Consider the following 24547-nt stretch of genomic DNA (forward strand, 5'->3'; position numbering starts at 1 on the left):
CAGGCTTCAGGAGGAGGGGGAGAGAGCTGACAATCCTCTAGAGGGATGGGTCACTCTCTACTTCAAAATGTTTGAGTACGGCCTCAGACTTCCCCTTCACCCTTTTATCCAAGAATTTCTCTTCCAGACTGGGTTGGCTCCGGCCCAAGTGGCCCCCAATGGGTGGGGTGTCATTTTCGCTTTGGCCATCCTTTTCTGGCTACGAGCTCGGGATAGTGAGGAGGCCAAGCTGTTGGACGTAGACCAGCTCCTCGCGTGCTTCGAAGCGAAAAGGATAGCTAAGAAGCCTGGTCGGTTCTATACGTGCGCAAGGAAAGGCGCAGACGGTATAGTTAAGGGGCCGACCTCCATCAAGGGATGGGTGAGGAAGTGGTTCTACGCTTCTGGGGAATGGCTTGCAAAGGACGAGTCAGGTCGTTCCTTCTTTGACGTCCCCACTAGGTTTGGGAACCTAGGTACGGAGTAGTTTCATTCTCTAACTCGGATTTTGTCTTCGTGCAGTTTCAATCCGACCAGTCCCTGAGCTTACGCAAGCTTCCTTCGACACGTTGAAATATTACAATGAGCGTTTCCCGAGGGGTAGGAAGGTCTGAACCCTGGTGACCGACGAGCGGCTGCTTGAGTCCGGGCTGCTAGATTACAACCTCGCAGTTCGTCCCATTGAATCCTCAAGGCCGAACTCCGAACTTGGTATGCCGAGCTTGCTTCCCCCCCTTTCTCCTCTAACCTTGTGTTGACCCCTGTTTTTATTTTGCAGCCATGGTTTGCGGATTTGCAAGCAACGTGAAGCGCAAGTCCAAGGGCCGAGCCCATGCTCTTGAGGCCGTCCAGAGTTCGAAACCTGCCACCCCTGTCGTGGCAGGGCCTGCCTCGGAAGATCCAGCCCCAGTGATCGAGCTGGAGTCTTCTGGGGGTCCCTCGAGGGAGAAGCGCCCCAGGGATCAGACCGAGGCGGTGGATGCCTTGCCCTTGGGCGAGGAGGTGAGGGAGGAAGTCCCTCTGAAGCGAAGGAGGAAGAAAAAGAAGACGACCTCCCCCTTGGAGGTCAGAGCTTGTGGGGTCTTGCCTGCGAGCTTCGCAGGTCGGGTGGACGATCCTGAGGCCAGGATGGGCGGGACGTCCGATGTGACAGCACGGTTCAGAGTTGAGCCGTCAAGTTCCTAGGTGAGGGACCAGGTGTCCCGTATCTCGGCTGCAAGTTTGGATCGCTGCCTTAGGAGGGCGTCCAAATTTGTGAGCGACCCAGTGTCCGTTCTGCAGAGGACCATCGACTACGCCGCTGAGGTAAGACTTGTGTCTCCATTGTTGCTTAATTTACCTAACAAGTAGCTCGATCTAAATTTCTTCTTTGTACCTTTTCTCAGGCGTTTGTTGCTTCCATTCAATCGGCTCTGGCTGTAAAGGCCGAGCTGAATGAGAGGGAAGTTCTGCCAGCGAGGGAGAAAGAGGAGTTCTCTGCTGCCTTGGAGGCTGCTTCCTCCACCATGAAGGATGAGCTGTTGAAGGCTCACTCTGAGGTGGAGATTTTGAAGGCCGAGGTGGAGACCAAGGCCGAGCTGCTGAAGAAGGAAGAGGACAGACGCAAGGCCCAGCTCCGAGCTGCCCATGCTATCACCAGGGGCTTGGAGAAGGAGAAGTTCCAACTCCTGAAAGAGAAGGACGACATGCTCCAGGCACTTGAAGCGAAGGATAAGGAGCTGGAGCGTGCGACTGCCGAGCTGGAGACGGTGAAGGAGCGTCTCAGCAATGGAGTCCTATTGGAGGAATCGTTTAGGCAACATCCTGAGTTCGATGGATTTGCCAAAGACTTCTCTGACGCGGGCTTCAAGTTCCTTATGAAGGGCATTGCTTCCGACATGCCTGACCTTCAGATCGATCTCAGTGGTCTGAAAAAGAGGTATGCCGAGCAATGGGCGTCTGGGCCTGACGGCACCCCTGGCCCCCAAGCATTGGTGGATAAGTACGTCAGAGATCTGGACTCTGACTACTCCGACCTCGAAGAGGACCAGGTCGGCACCACACAGGAGGGCGCTCCTCAGGCGGACTCTTAGGCGATCATCCTTCATGAGGCCTTTCTCTGTCTTTCTTCTCTTTTCTTTTGTTTGTAAGTGTCAGGGCAGAGATGCAAGGTCTATAAGCCTTGGCTCTGCTCTCCATTCAATAAAGAGGCTCCCAATTCTTTTTACTTTGTTGTCGGCAACATCTTTCCTTTGCTTTTTCTTTGAACTGCAGCCAATGTCACCTCGCACCTCTTACTTTTGAGGTTGCGCCTTTAATTTAAATAATTTGAAAGTTCGAATTTGAATCTCTGTCTAGCCTTCAATGCATTGCACCAACTCTGGATTTTTTAACATCGCACCATTAACTTAAAAACGTTAAAAGGCTAAAATCCTAAGTCCGTAGCTATTCTTCACATCGCTCCTCGTACCCTTAAGTTCGGAGGCTTGACCATTTTGAACTTTTCACATCGTCTCTTTACCTTGAAGGTTTGAATTTTAAGTTCATCCGTGGTTTTGTCATCAGTGGTTTTGGCATCGCACCTCGTACCCTTAGGTTTTGGAGGATTGAATTTTAACCGACTGCTGGAATGTGATCGCGTGGGAGTCCGTGGCCCCCATTTAATTTCTGGTCGAACTCGGAATCGTGAAATTAAATCATCACATTTACTCCGATCATAATTCTTTTGAAACAGTGTTTACAGATCCATTGAAAACCCTTCTGGCATTTCAAGGATAATAACGCTTCAGGTGCTCCGCGTTCCACGGGTGCGCGAGGACGTCTCCTTTCAGATCGGCCAATACGTACGTCCCAGGTCGAACTATGCCCTTGACCTCAAACGGCCCCTCCCAGGCCGGATCAAGGGCACCCACATGGGTTTGGACCCTCCTTAAGACCAGATGTCCGACCTGAAAGGTCCGAGGTCGAACGCGGGCGTTGTAATGTCTGGTCATTCTGCCCTAATATTCCGCCAGGCGTAGCTGAGCCATCGCTCTTCTTTCTTCCAACAAGTCAAGGTTGAGGAGCAGCTCTTCCTCATTTGCCGTAGGCTCGTAATGCTCTACTCTGTCAGATGGCATGCCGATCTCAACCGGGATACAGCTTCGGAGCCGAAGGCCAGGGAGAACGGGTCTCACCCGTCGATTCTCTTTGGGTGGTCCGGTACGACCATAGAACCTCTGGTAGCTCCTCAGCCCACCTGCCTTTCTTGAAGTCCAGTCTAAGCTTGATGTCTCGCTTGATGATCTTGTTGACTGCCTCCACCTGCCCATTTGCTTGCGGATGGGCGGGGGACGAGCTAAGGTGACTTATGCCAAGCTTGCTGCAAAAGCCTTTGAACTTGGCGTTGTCAAACTGCTTCCCATTGTCTGTCACAATGGCCTGCGGTATACCAAAGCGACATATGATATTTGTCCATACGAAGGACGTGACTCTGGATTCTGTTATGTGGGAGAGCGCCTCGGCCTCGACCCACTTTGTGAAGTAATCCACAGCAACCACAGCGAACTTGGTCTGGCCCTTGCCCAAAGGGAAAGGACCAATGATATCTACCCCCCACTACGCGAATGGCCACGGGGCCGAGATGGGGGTGAGCAGCTCGGGAGGTTGGTGGATTATGGTTCCGTAGCGTTCGCAATTGTCGTAAGTTCTGACGAACTCCTTGGCGTCCTGGCTGAGGGTCGGCCAATAGTATCCTTATCGGATCACTTTGGCTGACAACGACCGGGCGCCTGAGTGATTGCCGCACACTCTTTCGTGGATTTCTCTGAGGACGTACAGGCCCTCTTCAGGGGTTAGGCACCTCAATAGAGGCAGGGAAAAGCCGCGTCGGTATAATGCTCCACCTCGGACCACGAACCGAGCTGCTCGCCTTACCAACTTTCTGCGCTCCTTGGGGTCTTGTGGTGAGTTGCCCCTAATGAAGTCCGCAATCGGGTCCATCCATGAGGATTCTGGAACGCCGATCTCCATCAGATCTGGCTCTGAGATCGAGGGATTATTTAAGATCTCGACGGGGACCGACCTGGCCAGGTCGGTTTCGTACGTCGAGGCTAACTTGGCCAAGGCGTCAGCATTAGAATTTTCTGCCCGGAGAACCCGGCTTACTTCGTAAGTTCGAAACTGGGCGAGGTACTATCTGACCTTGCCCAAATATTTCTCCATTCGGGAGTCTTTAGCTTGGTACTCTTCCTTGATCTGGCTCACAACCAGCTGGGAGTCGCTGAAGACCTTAACACAAGAGGCCCCCAACGCTCTAGCGATTCGCAGGCCGGCAATAAATGCTTCATACTCAGCCTCGTTGTTAGAAGTCCGGAAGCCGAACCGCAAGGCATACTCAAATCGCTCGCCTCCTGGTCTGAGCAAGAGGACCCCGGCCCCACACCCCTTCTCATTGGAGGATCCGTCGACATAGATTGTCCACGGTAGGTCGGACTCGCTCATCTCGGAAGGTGGTGTGAGCTCGGCTATGAAATCTGCCGCTGCTTGTCCTTTCAACGCAGTTCTGGGTTCGAACTGGATGTCGTACTCACTTAGCTCCATTGCCCACTTTATCAGGCGTCCAGAAGCTTCTGGCTTATGGAAGATGCTTTTTAGGGGCAAGTTAGTGAGCACCACCACCGTATGGGCTTGGAAGTATGGTCTAAGCCGTCGGGCCGAGGTGACTAAAGCGATAGCCAACTTCTCCATTTGAGGGTATCTAGTCTCGGCTTCAGTCATAGCCTTGCTTGTGTAATAGACCGGGTTTTGTCGCGCTTCCTCTTGCCTGATTAGGGCCGAGCTGACGGCACTATCAGACACTGCTAAGTACAATTGGAGCTTGTCCCCCGGCATGGACTTGGCGAGCAAAGGTGCCGAACAGAGGTAGCTCTTCAACTGCTGAAATGCTTGTTCGCACTCCGCTGTCCATTCAAACGGCCCTTTCTTTCGTAGGACTTTGAAGAAAGGAAGGCACTTATCTGTCGATCTTGAAACAAACCGGTTCAGGGCCGCAATCCTGCCATTGAGGCACTGAAGCTAGAACTCGGCCTCCGGACCGATCTGTCGATCTTGAAACAAAGGATATGCACAACAGTGTATTTCAGATTGCAGCTAGAACTCGGCCTCCGGACCGATCTGAACACTTGGGCGGACCTGCACAAAAAGGTGAGCACTCCGACGATCAAGTCAGTATAGGTCGGATTCCCAGTTTAGTTCGAGGTCAGAAATCATCGTACCTGATCGTGGAGTGAAGTCCTCTACTTATGGGTGGTAGTCCCGCTAATCTCGCGACGGTTACACCCGGTAATCTCGGGATCGACGGTTACACCCGATAATCACGCCGCTAACAGTAGCTCACATCGGCCCCCACCGAGCTTCCCGGTAGGTCGGACCTCGGCCAGGTTCACCTCGGCCCTCATACTTAACATCTGTCAACGCTAGTGGTGGTGATCTCGGCCGTCCGAGCTGGACATGACTCATGAGTCATCTGGGAGCACCAATAGGGGTCCTCCACGTGTCCAGGGTATTCTCTTCCCCAAACAAGGCTTAAACATGTTTTCTTTAGCTATTGAATCTTTTTACTTGTGAAATTCATGTGGTCCATGCTACCTAATTATAACATTTCTAAATTTGATGGTCTACATGCATAAACATCATTAACCGTCATTATTTTTTACTTTTTACTTAGTTGAAGTCTATATAAAATATTAATAACAGTAATCAATAAAAAAAAATATACAGTAAATTGAATCAAGCTGGTGTCCACCCACTCGACAGTCGCTAGTGACTAAAATCAATATATTAAATCAGGACTTGTGCGGACCAAAAAGCAATCATTCTTTTATTATCAGTTAACTTTTTATGATTTTTTTTTTTTCTTATTTCTGGTTCAAGACGTGAAATTTAGGGTGCATATCATCTCTCACTTTTTTTTTCTTTCTTTTTTTTTTTTTAATATGAAGCAATTTTGATGATATGAAATATTACGGAAGGGTAAAGTAATCCAAAGGATAACAAAAAAAACTTAACTGTAATTATAAAACGGATAGTTCATTTTTGCACCAAAGCATAAATAAATAAATAAAAATATTAATTACATCAAAAAGGCCCTCTAAAGACCCTCATTTGGGATGACAGCATGATAGATGCCGGTTCATGATGGACTCATGTGAAAATAAAAGCCTAAACTTCTAAACCAACAAAGAATGAGAAACAAATTAATTTTCAAAGGTATTCATTCACAAACTAGAGACATTCAATTGGCGATTGACAGATACATAATTAACAGTGCAAGTCAAAACACAAATCCAATAGGAAAGTCAACAAACAAGGATTTGCACCTGACAAGGCGAATTAGAGACAATACAGGAGCCCCATGGAAACCTCCCACGTCAAATTCATGGAAATTAAATACGATTGGCTGGATTTTTAGAGACGAGAAGGGAGAAGTCATCAAAGCAGGCTGTATAATTATAAGAGAAGAAAGAAATATTACTTACCTAGAGGACGTGATCGTCGACCAATTCACTTGGAATCTGACTCCCCCTCGAAGCGATTCATCTACTTCAGTGTCAAGAACAAACTGAAATTATCTGACTTTTAAAAGAAATTTGACAGATGATGGAAGGCAATTTCATTTTTTCCGAACTTGTTTTATGTTAAGTTGTTGCTTCTTATTTCCAAAAAAATAAAAAAAATAGTGCATCAATTAGTTACTATATTTATTTAATTATTTATTAAAATATGTCAATATTTACATTAAATGATCATCCATATTCTTGTTATGAAAGCAATTATTGAGGACAATTTAGAAAGAAAAAAAATTAATTTAAATCCTAAAATTCTAGATTTGTAAATATTGGCAAACATAGACGTTGGTGAAATATCATAGGTATTGGAAAAAATCTACTGGAGAATTCTTTTTCTTTAATCAAACACGCTGATTCGTCAAAATTTGACCAATAACCTAATCCACTTAAACCGTAGCATGAAATTGAAAATTCAACCAACACACATTCCAAGATAGAAATTTTGCTTTAAATTGAAAAAGAAAAAATAAATAAAATTCAGTATTATCACACTACGAAACTTTCGTTATGAAAACTATAATACTATGAAACTACAACCACTTATTCATCAGATGTAAAATCCTATTGTATTAGAGGAGTCAAAGATTAGTTGAGAACAGCATACCAGAGATAAGTCACATATGGAACTTCAAAATTTTCCCTTCCATCTCCAACTATCTTTCTAATCAAGAATTGCTCCAAACTTGATGATCTCTCATTCACTTAACTAATTTAAAAAATAAAGAAAAATAAGTTAAAAGAAAAAAAAAAGTTGGGTTCCAATTCTTGAACTGGAACCCGAACCCGAACCGAACCCTTCTGGTTCTTTTTTCCTAAACTAGAGATGTGGATTATGATCTTCATCAGAGATAACCCTAGGCAGAGCTTTTACAACCGCTGTTTTATAAACTATTATCCTTATATACGATGTCGTTTTGGTCATCCTTCGAGCATTGTCTTAGCAGCATCAATCAGGGTTGGCCTAAATTCAACTGAAGCTCTACCAAGAACAGTGAACCCTTCCCTGTCTTCCACGTCCACGTCAGCTCCATGTCTTATTAGGAGAAGTGCCACCTGTCAGACACATGAAAAAATATCACAACAGAAGCACTGCATAAATATTTGTCTCCCAACAAGAATTTTGAAGCATGATGCAAAGTTTACAATACAACAAGAGACCGCCCTGGTTTGGGATCTCTTGCTCATACCACCTTAGAGGTTTAAATTTGAACCTTTAGGTGAGCTTAATACATAAACCTCTTGATGTCTCCAGGGTCTGTGCCCAAGATATAGGAGAGCAAACCTTCGACTCCCGATTCTCACAAATAAAAAAGAAAAAAAAGCTCACGAACTAGATGGAAAAATATAGCCCATCATCACGAAGCCTAATGGTAGATCACCCATATCCATTTTAAGAAAAAGGTTTAATTACATATTCTATTTCTGTATTTTGAATATTGTGTCAACTTAATCCTTACACTTTTACAAAGTTTAATTTACAACTCTAAACTTTAAATTATGTCTTTCTTTATTCTCGGTTGAGTTAAATTATGTCTATCTTTATTCTCGGTTGTTAACATCAATAGACTTAACACTCATTTCTTGAAATGTGAAGAAAGAGTGATGAAGTAGTAGCAGTCAGTACAAAAACCAAAAATTTAATTTGCCCTTAAAAAGGATTATCAAATCTAATCCAATTATCTACCAACTCATTTCTAATTTTTCCATTTGGCTGTTAGTTAGATCATGTCACTACATCCAAGTTTTACAAAAAAATAGCATCCCATTTATATGCTTAATGAAGAAACTAGGATAATTCGAAGTTTAGAGACATAATTGAAACTTTTTAAAATTTAGATACAATGTTGAAAGTATAGTAAAGGAAGACTTGGGAAAATTACTGCATAAGTATTTTCCCTGCACCACAAATACCTGGCTTTAGAAACTTTTCTCTACCATAAAAGATAGTCAAACTAATTGCTATAGAAAGTTATAGCTCAGAGTAAAAGTCAAACTGTGTAGTACTTCTCCCTCCCTTCGGTAAAAGGCACTACCTTTTTTTTTTTAATAACTGGAGTAGGAGGCAACCGCGCCTGCCCCAAGATCTGAACCCGAAAGACATGAAGGGTATTTGATATTAAGCTCACCAGAAGGTTCGAACTTAAGACCTCTAAGCCAATATGACTCAAAGACCTCAAGCTTTTACCAACCAAGTTGCCACTTGGGGGCTTGGCACTACCTACAATGTTGCTTCTAGATGATTAAAATTACTAGCTTCATGAATTGTTCAACACCATTTTCAACGAGAAGATGTCTTAAACAACAAACATTGTGGAACAGATGACAAAAAAAAAACTTTATCTATAACCTTTTTTTTTGTGATAACTGGGAGTCAGAGCTTTGCTCCCTTATATTCAAGGGCACTCGCACTCACCCTAAGGCCCAGACCTAAGGGACGTCAAGATTTTTGGTATTTTAAGCTCACCAGAAGGTTCGAACTTGAGACCTATAAGTCGGTATGACCAAGAGACACCAAGCCCTTGCCAACCGGACTGCCCCTTCAAGCTAAAATTCTATCTAGAACTAAAAACATAAATGAGTAGAAATAAAATAATATAACAAAAATAACCTCTTTGTTTTGGCAAATTACTGCATTCATAAGAGGCGTTTGACCAGCTTTATCAACTGCATCAACTTCTGCTCCTTCCTCGATCAAAAGTTCACACAGTTCTGAGTTCCCAGTGCTAGCAGCTCGATGCAATGGAGTGCAACCAACCTAATTTGTGTTCAATTCATCACCTCCATGAGTAATAATTGATAAGATGACGCACAAGTATGACACAAGAGTTTTCAGAACTTGCTGTACTAGCAAACTAGATATTAAATTAAAATAAAGCTTAGGCAATCCAAGAAACTATATAGTAGGTTGCCTTGTCTTTCGGATTAATTTTGGCACCATGTGAGATAAGAGATTCAGCAATCTTCAACCATCCTTTGCTCGAAGCATAATGAAGAGCAGTGCGACCACCATCATTTTTCAAATTTACATCAGCTCCTGTTAGACACAAAATGAGAAGTTCTGAGCATAAACATGTGCATAAAAATATCTCAAGAAGTATACAAATCAGTCACCTGACACCTCACAAACATGATAATGAGTTTGTTAAATAATTTTTGGTTGAACTGTTTAGTTGTTAATTACTTAGTTGTTCTAAACCTCTATAAATAGAAGCTTCTGGCTTTTGTATTGACACATTACTAGAATCAATTTTGATTGTGAGTAAGATTTCCAAATAAAATCAACCACTGGGGCTTTAAATCTGGCCATAGAAGAATTTAGGAGGGAGAAGGCAGATTTGATGGAGAACTTCCCACTGCCCCAATTTCCATATCAATTTGTCCAGTCCCTGACCCAAGTAAAAATCATCGAGTTTTTCTGTGAATAAGGCCCATCGGTGGAGCTAGCAGGGATAGTTTGGGGAATAGTATTAGTATATCAGTTAGGGGTATGTTGGATATAAATAGAGGTAGGGGAGATAAGAGGAGGTATCTTTTAGAATAGTTTAAGGTAAGGGAACTTGGCATAGTTCTTGGAAGAGATAGCCTTCTCGAAAGGCTATTGATATTGTAACGTCTTTTTTATATTGCATTTTGCATCATAGTTACCTTATTACGTTCTTGTAATTGGGATCCTTACGCTCTCCATCAAAAAGGTATCTGTTTACAGAATTGTAACACTGTAGAGAGATTACAACGGCATTTCCCTCATTAGTCTCTTTCCCCCTCTATCTGTAGCTTTTGTAACTCAAATGAGGAAGCTTTTGGACCACATATTCTTGCATCGTCCTTTCGCGCACAAAGCCAAGTCCTTTATTCTTGCAGAGGTTGGTTAATTCCTTTTCCTTCCTTATAAAGTGGACGATCTAGTTCTTAAAATTTTTTGTGGATTGTTATTAAGAGGTAAAGCTTTTATCCTTTGGAATGGTGCAGCCCGAGCCCTATTGTGGTTGATTTGGAAAGAAAGGAATAAAGGGCTTTTTGAGGATAAAAAGTCATAAGTGGACTTGTATTTTGAAAGTGTACAGCTCTTTTTGTTAGGGTGGTGTACAAAACTGAGGAAATGTTTTTTTAACTATAGCTTCACTATAATTAGTAACGATTGGAAAGCTGTGGTTGTTTAGTGTTTGGGAGAAGGTGACCTCCACCCTCTACCCTTAGGCTAGAGAAGGTTTAGTATAGCTTCCTAAGTGATTTTAGGAAAACTAAAACTAAAGTGCTTTTAAAAAATTCATAGTGTTTGGTAATAAATAAAATGCATTTAAAAAAAATCAGAGTGATTTAAAAAAACTTTTTGAAGAAACACTTAAATGGTGATTATCCAAAAGTGACTTTAAAGTGATTGACATTTTGTAGTTTAAGTACTTGAGAACGATTATCTAAAAAGAGTGCTTATTTGAAAGGTATGTCAAACTCACCCTAATTAGAAAAAAGCTTAGACTAATTCACCATACAAGAACCAGCTAGGCCAATATTCGAGAGGGTTGGCTACTCCCCTAACCAAACAATCATAAAACTCCACACCCTCAGGGCCTCACACGTGCGTCATATCCCTTATGGACATGTGCATGGTCAATACTAACTTTAAGAGGTTATGATTCCCTTTTTACTCTCCTTTCAAGGCCAAACATATTACTAGTTCCCAACCCTCCATCTTCAATCAGTAAGGAAAAAAGCCTCTAATTTATATGATGATAGTTATTTAGTATATCAAATCCAAACAAAAATAAGTCTCTGGCCATGTTCTCAACGGATCTAATGAATTTCATGGGCATTCTGAAGATTAGAAGGTGAGGAGACTCATTCTCTTTGTCAAAACCAAATAATCTAATAATAATAATAAAAGAATAAAAGTTTGATCATGTTCTAGACGGTTCTGAAAAAAAAATTTTGATACGAGACAGTTCTGAAAAATCTAATGGGCATCTTTGAGGATAGAAGTACACAATGACACTCACGCTCTTTAAGTAAGAACTTCTAGCCAACAGTCATCCACAGCCAGAAGTTGAGTCATGCTCCCCTATACTTAGGACACCTACGCCCACCCCAAGGTCCGGACCCAGGAGACTCTCCCATCCACAGTCTTCATTACCGAGTCTACTGTAAGATCCATCCCTATGCTAAACAACTTAGCTTTGTTGACAAACTAGCCAACTCAAATCAGCACAAAACCAAGCAGATAAGGTCTGAGGTTTGGTCTTACCGTTTCTTGTTTCTCGTTTCCAATTTTATTAAGAAACCTAAGCATTCAACAACTATCTATGTTTCTTGATTCTCATATTTTAGAAAATATAGTTGTGTTGGGACGATACAATTCTATTTTTCAATATTGATAGAGAAACAATTACCAAATCGGCGCTTAAGTGTTTTAAACAAGAAGATGGACAAAAAAATTCACATAATTTAGAATTCACTAACCTCGACTTAACAAGACGTCCAAAATATGTGACCTCCCAATGCTAGCAGCAGAATGAATGGGCGCCCAACCTTCCTCATCCGCACAGTTAATTACGTTTGTTGAGTGATCAGCAGCAGCAAGTATCTCCACCACCTGATGCATTACAAAGAACTCCAGTAAAGGGCATGGGAGATTCAGATTTTAGCAGCGTCAAATAAAAGTAACATCGCAAATTGTAACCCTCATTTGTAATCCATGGGAGTGGAAGAAGGATTTCGGTTCGGAGTTTGTGTAATTTACGCGAAGGAAAACAAAAGTTAGGAGAAGACTAACACGAAGGTGGGCTGAAGAAACAGCGACGTGGAGGAGGGAGCGGCCATCCTCATTTCTGAGGGAGAGAGATTTAGAAAGGCGCAGAGGCGTGAGAGCAGTGAAAATGGAAGAATCGCCGCTCTCTGCGGCTTTGAAAAGATCTTCGTCTTTGATTAGGCGATCATCTTTCGAGGCATCGATTTCCATATCCATGAAGCTGATTTGCAGTGTTGGTTGCTGGGTTTTTGAACTCGTATCCTGCTTTTGGTTTTGCTCTACTCACTACTGGAATAGGATCCACTCTCTTTGTACCGACGAGAATCTAAAATTGATAATAATTATTATTTTATTAAAATTTTCTTCTATTAGGGTGCGTTTAGTTCGTATTAAAAAAACATAAATCTGAAAAGGATAGATCGAATAAAAACAGAGTTTATTCTTTATTTTGAGCATTTTCAAATATATGTTTGGTCATATTTAGTCGTTAAATCTCAATTTAAAAAAATTGTTTAACTATAGATTTATAAACTAATAAAGTAATATTAGTTACAAACAAAATATTTAGGTTAATCTAAAATAATATTGATTAATTTATATAATTTAGAATACATTATATTTTATATACTTTGATTTTAATAAAAAAAATAAAATGAATTTATAACCTGAAGTAATATATTTATCGAAATTTTTATTTTTTTAATATAATTCTATATTTTAAAATTTTAAATTTTTAAATCTGAAAATACTGAAAACATATGAAAGTCGTTTTCAAAATTTTTACTCTTCTATCACATAATTCGAAAACAGTTTTTAAAAACAAGTCTGTAAAATACTGCCAAACACATTGGTTCTGAAAACAAGAATCAGAATTCGAATTCCTAGGGAGATTGACACAAATAACCCTCTTAGGTTTTCAATTTACTCAAATAACCCACCCCTAAAAAATTATTTTAAATGACCCAAAACAGCTTTTTATGATACGTCATTAGTAGTAAATGTACACAACTACCCCTCATTTGTATTTATTACAAAGTTAAAAGAAGACATAGAAATCGGGCGAGTTTGACTATTTCTCAAGCGGGTTTTCTTAAAATAACAACAAAAAGTTGTTGTTGATGTGATTAAAGTGAAGTAGGCTTACCTTGAATTCTCAGCCGTGGTTTAAAGTTGACTCGCCCAAGTTACTGATCAATGCAATGAACTCTTCAATTAATGCAAACACTTAACTCTCCCACACTTTTATTGTTCACCAAAACAAACCTAGTATAGTATTACCTTCGCATCAGTGCAGTACTCAGCTCTCAGACAACAGAAAAAATATTGTTCAGTGCATTTGTACTCTAAAAAAGTGTACTATTTTGTTTTCCATCTTCCATCTGAGCACGTATTTTGTTCGTGGCTAAATAATATTTCACACCAAAGAGGTAGGTGAAATTTCTTTTAGAAACGATGTTCCGTTTTCCATATGTTTTCCCTCGTTAGTTTACAACTCTAATTTTTTTATTAATATTTTTTTGTGGAAACTTCATATGGGTTGGGCGAAATCTGAAATTTTTATGATTCTCGGCCAAAGTTGAATAATTCCCGCCAGAAATTAAGCAACTCGGACGAAATTCAAAATGCTTTCGCCCGAAACATTTCACCTGTGGTTTGCTGATTCTCAGTCAGGAACATATTAAAAATTTTGTATATTTTTACTATTTTAAGAATCTTGTTGGTTCGTCGTGTAGGATGCCTCGCCTCTTTGTTAGTTGTGGTGGTATGTGGAATGAGTCACAATCTGTTTATGAATATGGAATTATGGGAGGTTTGAATGTGGACGATGGTATAACGTATGACGAGCTCATAAGTGCTATGTTTAGGCTTACCCGAATAGATCCGGCGGACCAATTCAATATTTGAAAATGTCAGTTAAAATACATTTTATAACAATCTTAAATTGTCATTAAAAAACATTCGGTGACAATTATAAACTGTAGTCATTAAGTTTTCCTTTTTCCTTTTTTTTTTTGAGAAATTGTTGTCATTAAGTTTTCATTGACAGAAGAACAAATTTTTTATTGTTTCAGTGACAGTTATAAGTTGTCATCAAATAAAATTTTATGACATATTAAAAATGTGATAGAAGATATATCCGTGACAATTTATAACGGTAGTTGTAAATGCATTGATGACAATTTTAAAAAACTGTCATGTTCTCATTTTCCTTGATGGCTTAATCTATGAAAATTATATAACTGTCCTAAATTAAGTTAATGATAATTTTAAGCTGTCATTGAAGCCCGTATTTCTAGTAGTGTCCCATTCATAAATCTCTCTTTGGCTTAGTCAAAACATCACCAACTCCTTGTTTTCTCTGACTGTGAATATCTCTTCACAAGAATTCAGGGTTTCGACGACGACACATTTCGTCGCTAAAAGGTCAAAATTTGTCCTCGAAAACTTTTAGCGACGAAATAGAGTCGTCGCCGTATCCCGATCGCGAGAGGGTTTTGGCGAGGACTTCTGTTTTTTGTCGTCGAAGGCTACCTTCAGAGACAAAATTTATTTCGTCGTTGAAGGTAGCTTTCGGCAACTAAAATAACTATCGTCGCTGAAGGTAGCCTTCGGCGACGAAATTCATAGTCGTCGCTGAAGATGTCTTCGGCGACCAAATAATTTTGGTCGCCGAATCCAGCTTCGGCGACGAAATAAAAATTTGGTCGCCGAATCCAGCTTCGGCGATGACAATTATTTCGTCCCCGAAGCTGTGAACCTTCGACAACAACATTATTTTTCGTCGTCGAATCTAGCCTTCGACGACCAAATTTAGATTTCATCGCCGAATGTTTATTTTTTTCCCTTTTCAACATTATTATATTCTTCAATAAAACCTCGATGCCATAAATTTCAAATTTCATATAAAAATTTATAATATGAAACAAAAAAAATTGGTTTTACAAAAAATACAAGAAGTCCATACAAACTAAAATTGAACAACCTATTCTAAGAAGTCCCAAAATAAAAAACCTTAACATATGAAAATGTTCCATATCATAAAATTCTTCACAAGAGATATTATCAACTTTCCAAAAGTTTTCAATACAGAAATTGAATGACCCTGAAAAAACAAATAACAAATAAACTTATGTTAATGAAATAATTTATCTATTTCTAAAAACTAATTTAAAAGTCATAAAAATGTATAACTCACTTGACATGCCTTAATTAAGTATTGTAAGTTAATTCACCACTTCGATCCAAACAAACTTCCAATTCTAACTCGCCCCACATGTCATCAACTCAAACTAAACATTCAAGCTTTCCACATGCCAGGAACTAAAAATTGTTGGGTGTGTTGCCCTAAACTCGTAGTTTGTAATTAATGTAAAAACAAATTTATATTCAATAAAGTTTTATTCAATTTGTTGTTGAATTCATTGCATTGCGTTGTATAAATCCAATAAACTAAACATCCAAGGTTATTATCATGTAACCGGGACAATATATATACTTGGTATATATTTGATATACAAGTAGATAATATCTCGGGAATAACCTAAAGGGTCTATATTATATGGATAAGGCTGGGTACCTTATCTTGGCAACACTATGAATACAGTCCACTTTGTAAATGTTACAGACGATCCGATCCAGGTCGTTCGTGTGGAGACATGCGAGTAGGGGTATCCTATACAATGAATTTGTATAAGATCGGACCATGAAATAGCCGATCTTTAGATGTAACGTCGTTGACTAACAGATTGCTATTTCATAGGATGACAGACAACTTATTCTCAATCCTGGGTGAGTTATGGACTCCTACCCGTGAGGGCTGGTTTTTTGAACTGTATGGGTGAGAGTGGTTCGAGTCGCCGACTCAATATTCCTACCATTTTGAGGACGAGACCGAGCGGGGAGTTGGGAACATAACTTCACGAGATGAAATTAAAGTCGGGGAGAAGATAAGTATTCTCTTAAATTTTGACTCCGAGACTTGACAAGGGGCTCCACCCTCTCACTGGCTCGAGATGGACTTTTGGTTATTGGTTGGACCATAACCAACCAATAACCAGGTTGTTCATTAGAGGAGCAGTGGTATTTAAGGAGTAAATGTAACTCAAGGGTAAGACGGTAATTTGACCCAGCTTGAGTTACGAGCACTCGTGAAGGATTGACTTGCCATTAATGGTCGTATATCCGTGGACACGAAAACATTATGCAGTGAGAAGAGTGCAGCTGTGAGTCTTTAGTGGAGTGACTCGTAGTTAACGAATGTTGATTAACTCGATTAATGAGTTTGACCGATTAATCTCGTATCGTTGAAGCTTCTATTCTGTAGGTCCGTTAAATCTCGTTGCTAGCTTACAATGGGTAAAACGAAGATCAATAATTATGAAATAATTTGAAATGTTCAAGTTACACAAGGGAATGTATATAATGTATATTGATACGTTATATGTTATTATATATTTATTTTGGATATAGATTCAAAATTAATAATGAGAGAAATTATTTGAATGAGATTCAAATAAAAATTAATATGAACAAGATTCATATTAAAACTATAGGTTAAAAAAAATATGCATAGGATGTACATTACAACTATAGGTTATACAAGAAAAATGCTTTAGAATATGATATTTTAGTAATAAATAATTAAATGTTAATTCATTATTAATATATATATATATATATATATATATATATATATATTTAATTAATTGTTAATTGGATTAATAATTAATTAATTAATAGGATTATATATATATATAGTATTAATTATTAATTATTAATATTAATTCTATTAATATTAATTTATTTATATAATTAAAAACTCCCTTGCAAAATTGCAGGGGAGTAGGGGAGTGGGGAAGTTACATGACGTGGGGTATAGTTTTGTTTTGGGCATAAACAAAACTGTGTTCCCAAGAGTTTCAAAACCCAGCATTTCTCTTGAAAGTAGAAAGAAAATTCTCTCTCTCAATCAATTCATTGGCTTCCAAATTGTTGCTCCCACAAGCACATCTTCACCAAAGACATAGCAAGGAAGATCGGTGGTAGTGAACGGATTCATTGGAGAATATTTGAAGAAAGGTTCTTCAAAAGTAAGTTATTTCCCCTACATTTTCCTATTTTGTTTTGTAGTTTTGTTCCTCGAAAATTCAAGAACAAGATCCGTTTCCGCTAATCTTCAAAAATGTTATTCTCACTTCATATGCATGAACTCAAAGTAAGCATTAAAAGTTAACAAAAACTCATTAAAACAACTTTCAAATTCACAAAACTTACTCTCACTAAGCACACAAACTCTATTACCAATTCACTTAAAATTCAACAACGTTATCTAAAAACACAACCCCCCCCCCCCCCCCCCCCCCCCCCCCCCAAACACCTTCATATATTCAAAGCCAATAAAAACTCTCACAAACAAACTTAAAATGCACAAAATTTAGCCTCACTATCAAAACACACACTCTCTCATTCATATAACTCATTAACTTCAATCCAAATTACACAAAAACCAAAGGAAAGGTACGTATAAGACCCCCCAAGGTTAAGAAAAATTAATCATTCAAACTTCAAATTCTTAAAACTTGCTTTTATTACGTAAAACATTCACAATCACCCATTCATTTCACATATTCAACAAAATCATCCAAAAACACATTATACATAAACGTAACTAAACTATACATGGTATATTTTCTAAATGGCTACCATAACTGTAAGATAGTCACATTTATAATTATTGAATTCTAACAACACTATACGTGGACATACCTCTTTTGACGAAACTAATAAAACAAACTTCAAATTCTCAAAACTTGCTATTAATATCTAAAACATGCACTCACCAATTCACTTCACAAATTCACCAAAATAATCCAAAAATACTTCAAACATAAACATAGTTAAATCGTTCGTGATACACGTTCTAAATGGCTACCATAACTGTAAAATAGCCACATTTACGGTTATTGAATTCTAACAACACTCTATGTGAACATACCTATTTTGACGAGCTGGCTCCACTAGACCGACTCATAAGTTGTAGCACCATTGATCTCAAATCTGACATTTCACCGCGTAGACCCGTAATCTCAGATTCTTTGGCTGCGAGATGCTCATCTAACTCCTTATCTTTCTGAGAGAGACGATCCTCAAGCTCTTTGTCTTTCTGAGAGAAACGATCCTCAAACTCTGTCTTTCAGCGTGAGACAGTCCTGAAATTATTCTCTTATAGTATATATTTCTTGAGACATCTCTTGTTCCCGCTGTGAAGAGGCTAGACTTGAAGCAGAACCTCTATGAGACTTTGGTTTTGGGCCCCAACCAACACTCTTAACGTAGCCTGATCCATACCCAAGAACTGTTTCCAATACTTTTGGGTCTGACATCGGTTGTGGGATAACCCAGGTAGTGTTGGCGCAATTTTGCCCTATACGTCTTATGTGTCGCTCGCATCTCATGCTCGATGAATTTCATCATAACTCGGTCTGATTCGTTGAAATCGAAATAACCCTACAAAAAAAAACATGGAACATATATCTAAGTGTTATTACTGTTGCATCATAAAAAATGATAGAACATATTAAGTGATTAATCTCAAACCTTGAGCTGAGTTATAATTACCCTCTTCTGAATTTCTTCGTCCTCACTCCACTTGTTAACCTTTAGGTCCACCTGTTCGCGTGTATGTACCCCGATCGGGATAGAAAATGTGGTGGCCATGAGACATATTGGTTTATTAACTATGCGGTCACATTCGATATGTACATTTGTGTTCGTTGCACGAACTTGATTTTCTAGCTCTATCAATCGGGTATATCCTCGCATGTCTAATATAGCTGTATGTTGTCAAACAGTAAATCAATTAGTTAAATCATACTTATATTTTTACATATATTTAAATTGACGTACCTATAGGAAAAACCGTAACAGACGGGTCTGCTGGTGGATGCTCACGACCCTATACGTGTGCCTGTAACTGACCTACTTAGTCTGGTCTCATTTTTCTGCGAACTTAGGCAAACAACGAAAAATATTATATATTGACTAAACAAATACTCAACATAAATCAATTTAATACATAATTTATCCAACATATATTTAAATCGACATACTTGGAGGAATGCTTATTCGCTATAGTACTCAGCATCAACATCATTTATACTATTATCAGCTCACGCGTCCCCATCGTCTGATAGTCATTTATAAAATCATCCACATTGCTCGCATATATGCTTCTTTTGGACTGTTCTCACCCCTCAACGACAATAGGATCAACATTATCTCGATACAATGAACTATCTTGAGTGGATTCATCTATTTCGATCCTAGGTCCTACTTCTAATAACGAAATTTGATCATTTTCATCGATGCAAAAAATGGCCACATTAGGCGACGAAAGGAGTCTTTCGTCGCCAAAAAGGCGTGCCAATTTTTCCGCCTATGTATTTCATGGAATTAAACAGTCTTTCAGCGACGAAACTCATCGTTGAAAGAAGGGCTTTGGCGACGAAAACCAATTTCGTCGCCAACGGTCTTCAATTTTCGTCGATGAGTTATTGATTTCGTCGCCGAATGGTGGTTTAAGGCGACAACATATAGTATTGTCGCCAAAAGTGAAGCTATTGGGGGCGAATTTCCGTCGCCATAAGTCAAAATTCTTGTAGTGTCAATGTTTTTTAAATGAAAACTTAAGAAATTGAAAAAAAAAGTAACAAAAATTGAAACCTAAAAATAAGAGAATAGAAAGAAAATGAAAATAGGCATAATAGTCATGGGAAATTGACTCGCATGACCTTCAAAAGTTTTTGGAATGCTCAAATGACTCACCCCTTCAGAATGTGCTTTTGTGACCCACTTTAAGTATTAATGAGGTGTCAAAGGAGATGAAATGACCATAATGTCCTTAATTATAAGAGATGACTGCTGGAGGAAAACTCGGTTGGGTAGTATCAATTCCCGCCCGAGAATCATTTAATTCGTACCAACCAATTTACCACTACTTTTAAGTTTTACCCAACCAATATATATATGTCATAATTGATCTCAGAGAAAAAAAAGTCCTTATCGTGAATATTCTCTCTGCACAATCCTACAAAATCTAAAAAGTCTCTCATTGGAAATTTGAAGATTTTGAAAGAGGTGGTCAATTTTTCTGTTTTCGCATTTTTCTTAAAAACCTTGCTTAATGGTCTACATTTGAAAAGTTGTTTTCTATTTGGCTCCTCGTTTTGTTTGCTTGTATTACAGTTTAAGTATGGTTACGAGATTGCCATTTTTAAACTTAGTTTTCTATGTCTGCATAATTTTGTCAAGGTTGACTATGATTATCGTGCGGGATTTCATGTTTCCCGACCGAGGTTCATATGAAAAGATGAATCTTATGCAGGGTTAAATAGTTTTCGCCCAGAGTCAAATGTAACGAATAAGAACAGTTGATACTACCTTACCCCGATCGTGGTTTTGGATTTAATTTGAATCACCCAAAACGGGAAAATAGTGGCCTCACCCGAGGTTTTGTTAGTTTTTTTTGTTTCTTTTACCGTTGGTCTGTTTTTTCATCTCTAATTTTGTTGCACTTTTGCTTTGTCATTTCCAAAAAAAAAAATGATTCGTCTTTTTGTTAGCTATAGAGGTCAGGGAAATTAGGCAGATACTGTATATGAAGGTGGGGTTATGGGTGGTTTAGATGTTGACGAATGCCTAACATAAAGACCTCGTAAGTGTGATCTTTAGGCTTACTCGAATAAATCTTGATCTTTTCCATATTGTTTTACAATGTATATACAAATTCGAGTTCCAGTACCAAGTGCCGATGTATTATATCTTTGATGATACTAGCCTTAGTTTTTTCCTTAGGGACCCTCTACATCCCTCTTAAGTGCCCTTGTATGTATTTGTTTTACCAAAGGAAAGACAAGGTAGTGGTAACAACTCACATGATGTACCATTATGCCCCAAACCGAAACATTCTCTTAATTTCCATGCCAAGTAGAACAAAATGTTCCTTCTCATCTTCCATTGAATCATATGCACTCCCCTACATACTGTCCATCCTCCATCTTATGTACAATTAATGACTCCATTGACGAACAATATGTTATCCCATGAAATTTATACGATAATAGACTAGAATACTTTGGTCAGTGGATGAGGTTGAAGGTGAGGATGATGAGGACCATGAGTACAAGATGGTTGGGGATGCTCCTATTGACGATCTTGAGGATGATGATTACTTAGAAACTGAGAATGATGATGATAATGAAGTTGATGAACCAGTTTGTGATGGTAATTCATCATCAAGAACACCCGTTGGAAGTACAGTCTGTAAGTAGGAATGCTCCTTGTGTAACAATTGAGGGTGAGCATGCATCCTTGGAACATATCGATACGATTGGTAATGAGGATGACTCGGTTGATGACATTGCAGTTAGCAGTGCTTTTCGGTCTAAGGATGAATTACAATTTAAATTGGCCATTTTCACCATCAAAAGGAATTTAGAGTATCGGGTTAAGAAATCTACTATGAAACTATTATTTGTTGCATGCAAAGAAAAGGGATGCAAATGGGCTTTACGTGCAAGAAGAATTAAAGGTTTTGATACCTTCCTCATCTCAACGTTTTTCGAGAAGCACAGTTGCGAACGAGCGACACTGAGCACGACCATCGATAAGTTGGTAGTTGAGTGGTTAGTCAGGTGATAAAGTCCAACTTTGAGGAGGTTAGTTGTCGTTATAAGCCTAAAGATATTGTTAATGATATACGAAAGGAGTACGCTGTCAATATCCGATACTAAAAGGCACGACGGGCGAAAGAAGTCGCACTGGACCTATTGATGGGATCACCTAAAGAGTCATATACTACTTTGCATAAGTATGGAGAGGCTTTGAAGGCTGTGAATCAAGGAACTGCTTTTCACATGAAGTTGGAGGACAACACATACTTCAAGTACGCATTCATGGCCTTAGGTTAATCGATTAGGGGTTTTGGAGGTTGCATACGACCGGTAATAGTGATTGACGAGGCACATCTGAAGGGAAAGTACAAGGGCGTTACTTACTACATCCTCGATAGATGGTAACAACCAAATTTACCCTCTTGCATTCGGGGTTGTTGATAAGGAGTCTGTTGAATCATGGACATGGTTTTTGGAGAGAGCTAAAATTTGTAAGGTAATGTAAATGGTTTGGTTTTCATATCTGACCGACATCAAACTATAATGAACTCCATAACAACGGTGTTTCCTGATTCAGCACACGTCACCTGTATGCATCATGTAGCGGTGAAATTGAATGAGAAGTTTAGAAACGAGGGAATGAAGAAACGTTTCTAAGTAGCGAAGGCGTTCAAGGTATCAAAGTTCCAGTACTATTGGGGCCAACTAGCCGGATTCCCTAGAGTCTATAAATATTTGGAAGATATCAGTTTCGACAAGTAGGCCGGCACATATCAACTGAGAATGAGGTATAACCAAATGACCTCGAATCTTGTTGAGTGCATGATTGCGATACTCGTTCATGCTCGTACTTTGCCAATAACAGCCCTATTTGAAAATTGTCGAGCTCTCTTACAACAATTGTTTTACGAGAGGCGGACGATCACCTCTAGTCGAGGAACAGTTCTAACTGAATATGCAAAGAATATCCTTAAAGAAGTGGTAAAATGAGCTCGATATCATCATGTCAAGCCAATTGATTGGTTTGAATTCAAAGTGCACGACGGTATGAGCAAGGTACGTGTTAACCTAAATAGTAAGACATGCACATGCAAACAATTTGACTATTACGAGATTTCATGCTCTCATGCTATTGTTGGGATGGTGCTTCGAAACATTAATGTGCATACACTATGTTCCAATAGATACCGAACAGGTACCCATATAACTGCTTATGTTGAACCCTTGTTCCCACTTGGAGATGAGGAAGATTGTATTTTACTGGATGACTATGTGCCAACGACAATTAAGCCACCCTTGTTCCCACTAGATGACTATGTTCCTCATGTTGGACGTCGCCAAACTGTCAGAATACCTTCAGCCGGTAAAGTCCACCAGGTACACAAATGCGGGTGATGTGGAAACTTCAGACACAACCGCAAGACGTATGTAACCTCTTCGAACAACTCAAATAAATTTATATGTTTGCTACTGAATTCTATTTTGTTGGAATTTGAATTATGTGTGCTATCTAAATATTACTGATTATAATTTTGTTGGAATACGTATCATTTATTTTCTTGGTTAATTTTGTATGCAAAGGAAATGCTGCAGTTCTGCCAAAAAACTCGACCGAGGTATATACGACCTCGCTCGGGAAGTCCCTGCCGGTGAACCTAATTACCCCGCCCACGGTTTACATGAACTCGCGTGTTAAATGGCTTACCTCACCCGAAAAAATCTATAATTGTTTACATGAACTATATTGTTCATTTATGCATGCAAAGTATCGGGTGTATTATTAAAGCAAACTTGAGGTACGACGTTTCGATTATTATCAATCCAAACAATAAAAAATGTGTGGAGCGTAAACAAAAAACATAAATTGAGTACCAATTGAGTTCGATTACAAAATGACACATTGTTCTAATACAATATTAAAAAATAAGCCTATATGCATCCAAAGTTGAAACGTAAGCTGCCTCCTAAAGTACGACATCCTAGCCTCTCTTAAGTTATCCAATGCGGACTCGGTTACATCATACTCAAAATAGTTGACACATAAAATACCACAGTCGCCACAACCAATCTACTGTGGTACTGACGTAACTCGTCGAATCCGCCATGGATGAGTTAGTAGATTGGGCCGGACTTTCATAACATCGCACTTGATCAGCATTACTGGGATGATAGTGCACATTACCTTCAAGTGCTCCTCTATAGCTGCATCTGTGGTGATTGATTTCAAGGAGTCCCATATCACGATCTCTCATTCCTCGAAGTCGATACAGACCATAACCCAATGGTTGCCCACGATGTTGAAGGGGAGATATACAACATCCACTTCCCTCCACCACAAAGGGTAGTCCGTATGCGTGTCATCAGTGTAAATAATGATGGTTTTGTCCCTCCCGTCCCAATCATACTCGGTCGCCACTCTCGAGGGCAATGAACTATCGGATTGCATGCAATGATATGGCCATCCTTACATCTGAAGTAGTACTATAGCATCAAATTTAACCCGATGAGTCAACGACTTATCCTCTATGAACAATATGAAGTAAGTAGATAGGCATGAACACGTGTAC

General features: G+C 39.4%; 1 protein-coding gene across 1 annotated transcript; it reads right to left on the bottom strand.

The window, feature by feature from the left end:
- Positions 1-7106: 7106 nt before the first annotated feature.
- On the bottom strand, positions 7107-12618 carry LOC111018498 (Ankyrin repeat family protein). Its single transcript, XM_022294606.2, has 5 exons — positions 12334-12618; positions 12021-12153; positions 9476-9600; positions 9175-9321; positions 7107-7619 (listed from the first exon to the last, which is right to left on the bottom strand). The coding sequence occupies exons 1-5, from the start codon at positions 12523-12525 to the stop codon at positions 7485-7487; spliced, it is 732 nt and encodes a 243-aa protein (XP_022150298.1). The 5' UTR covers positions 12526-12618; the 3' UTR covers positions 7107-7484.
- Positions 12619-24547: the final 11929 nt, after the last annotated feature.

Source organism: Momordica charantia, assembly GCF_013281855.1.
Source record: "Momordica charantia cultivar OHB3-1 chromosome 8 unlocalized genomic scaffold, Mcharantia_2.0 BLBB01000008.1, whole genome shotgun sequence".
Lineage (NCBI taxonomy): Eukaryota > Viridiplantae > Streptophyta > Magnoliopsida > Cucurbitales > Cucurbitaceae > Momordica > Momordica charantia.

Coding starts and splice junctions, on each gene's coding strand:
- LOC111018498 (XM_022294606.2), bottom strand. CDS start 12,525: ATGGATATGGAAATCGATGCCTCGAAAGATGATCGCCTAATCAAAGAC. Junction 12,154..12,333: donor TTTCTTCAGCCCACCTTCGT/GTTAGTCTTCTC, acceptor GTAATGCATCAG/GTGGTGGAGATACTTGCTGC. Junction 9,322..9,475: donor AAATTAATCCGAAAGACAAG/GCAACCTACTAT, acceptor AACACAAATTAG/GTTGGTTGCACTCCATTGCA.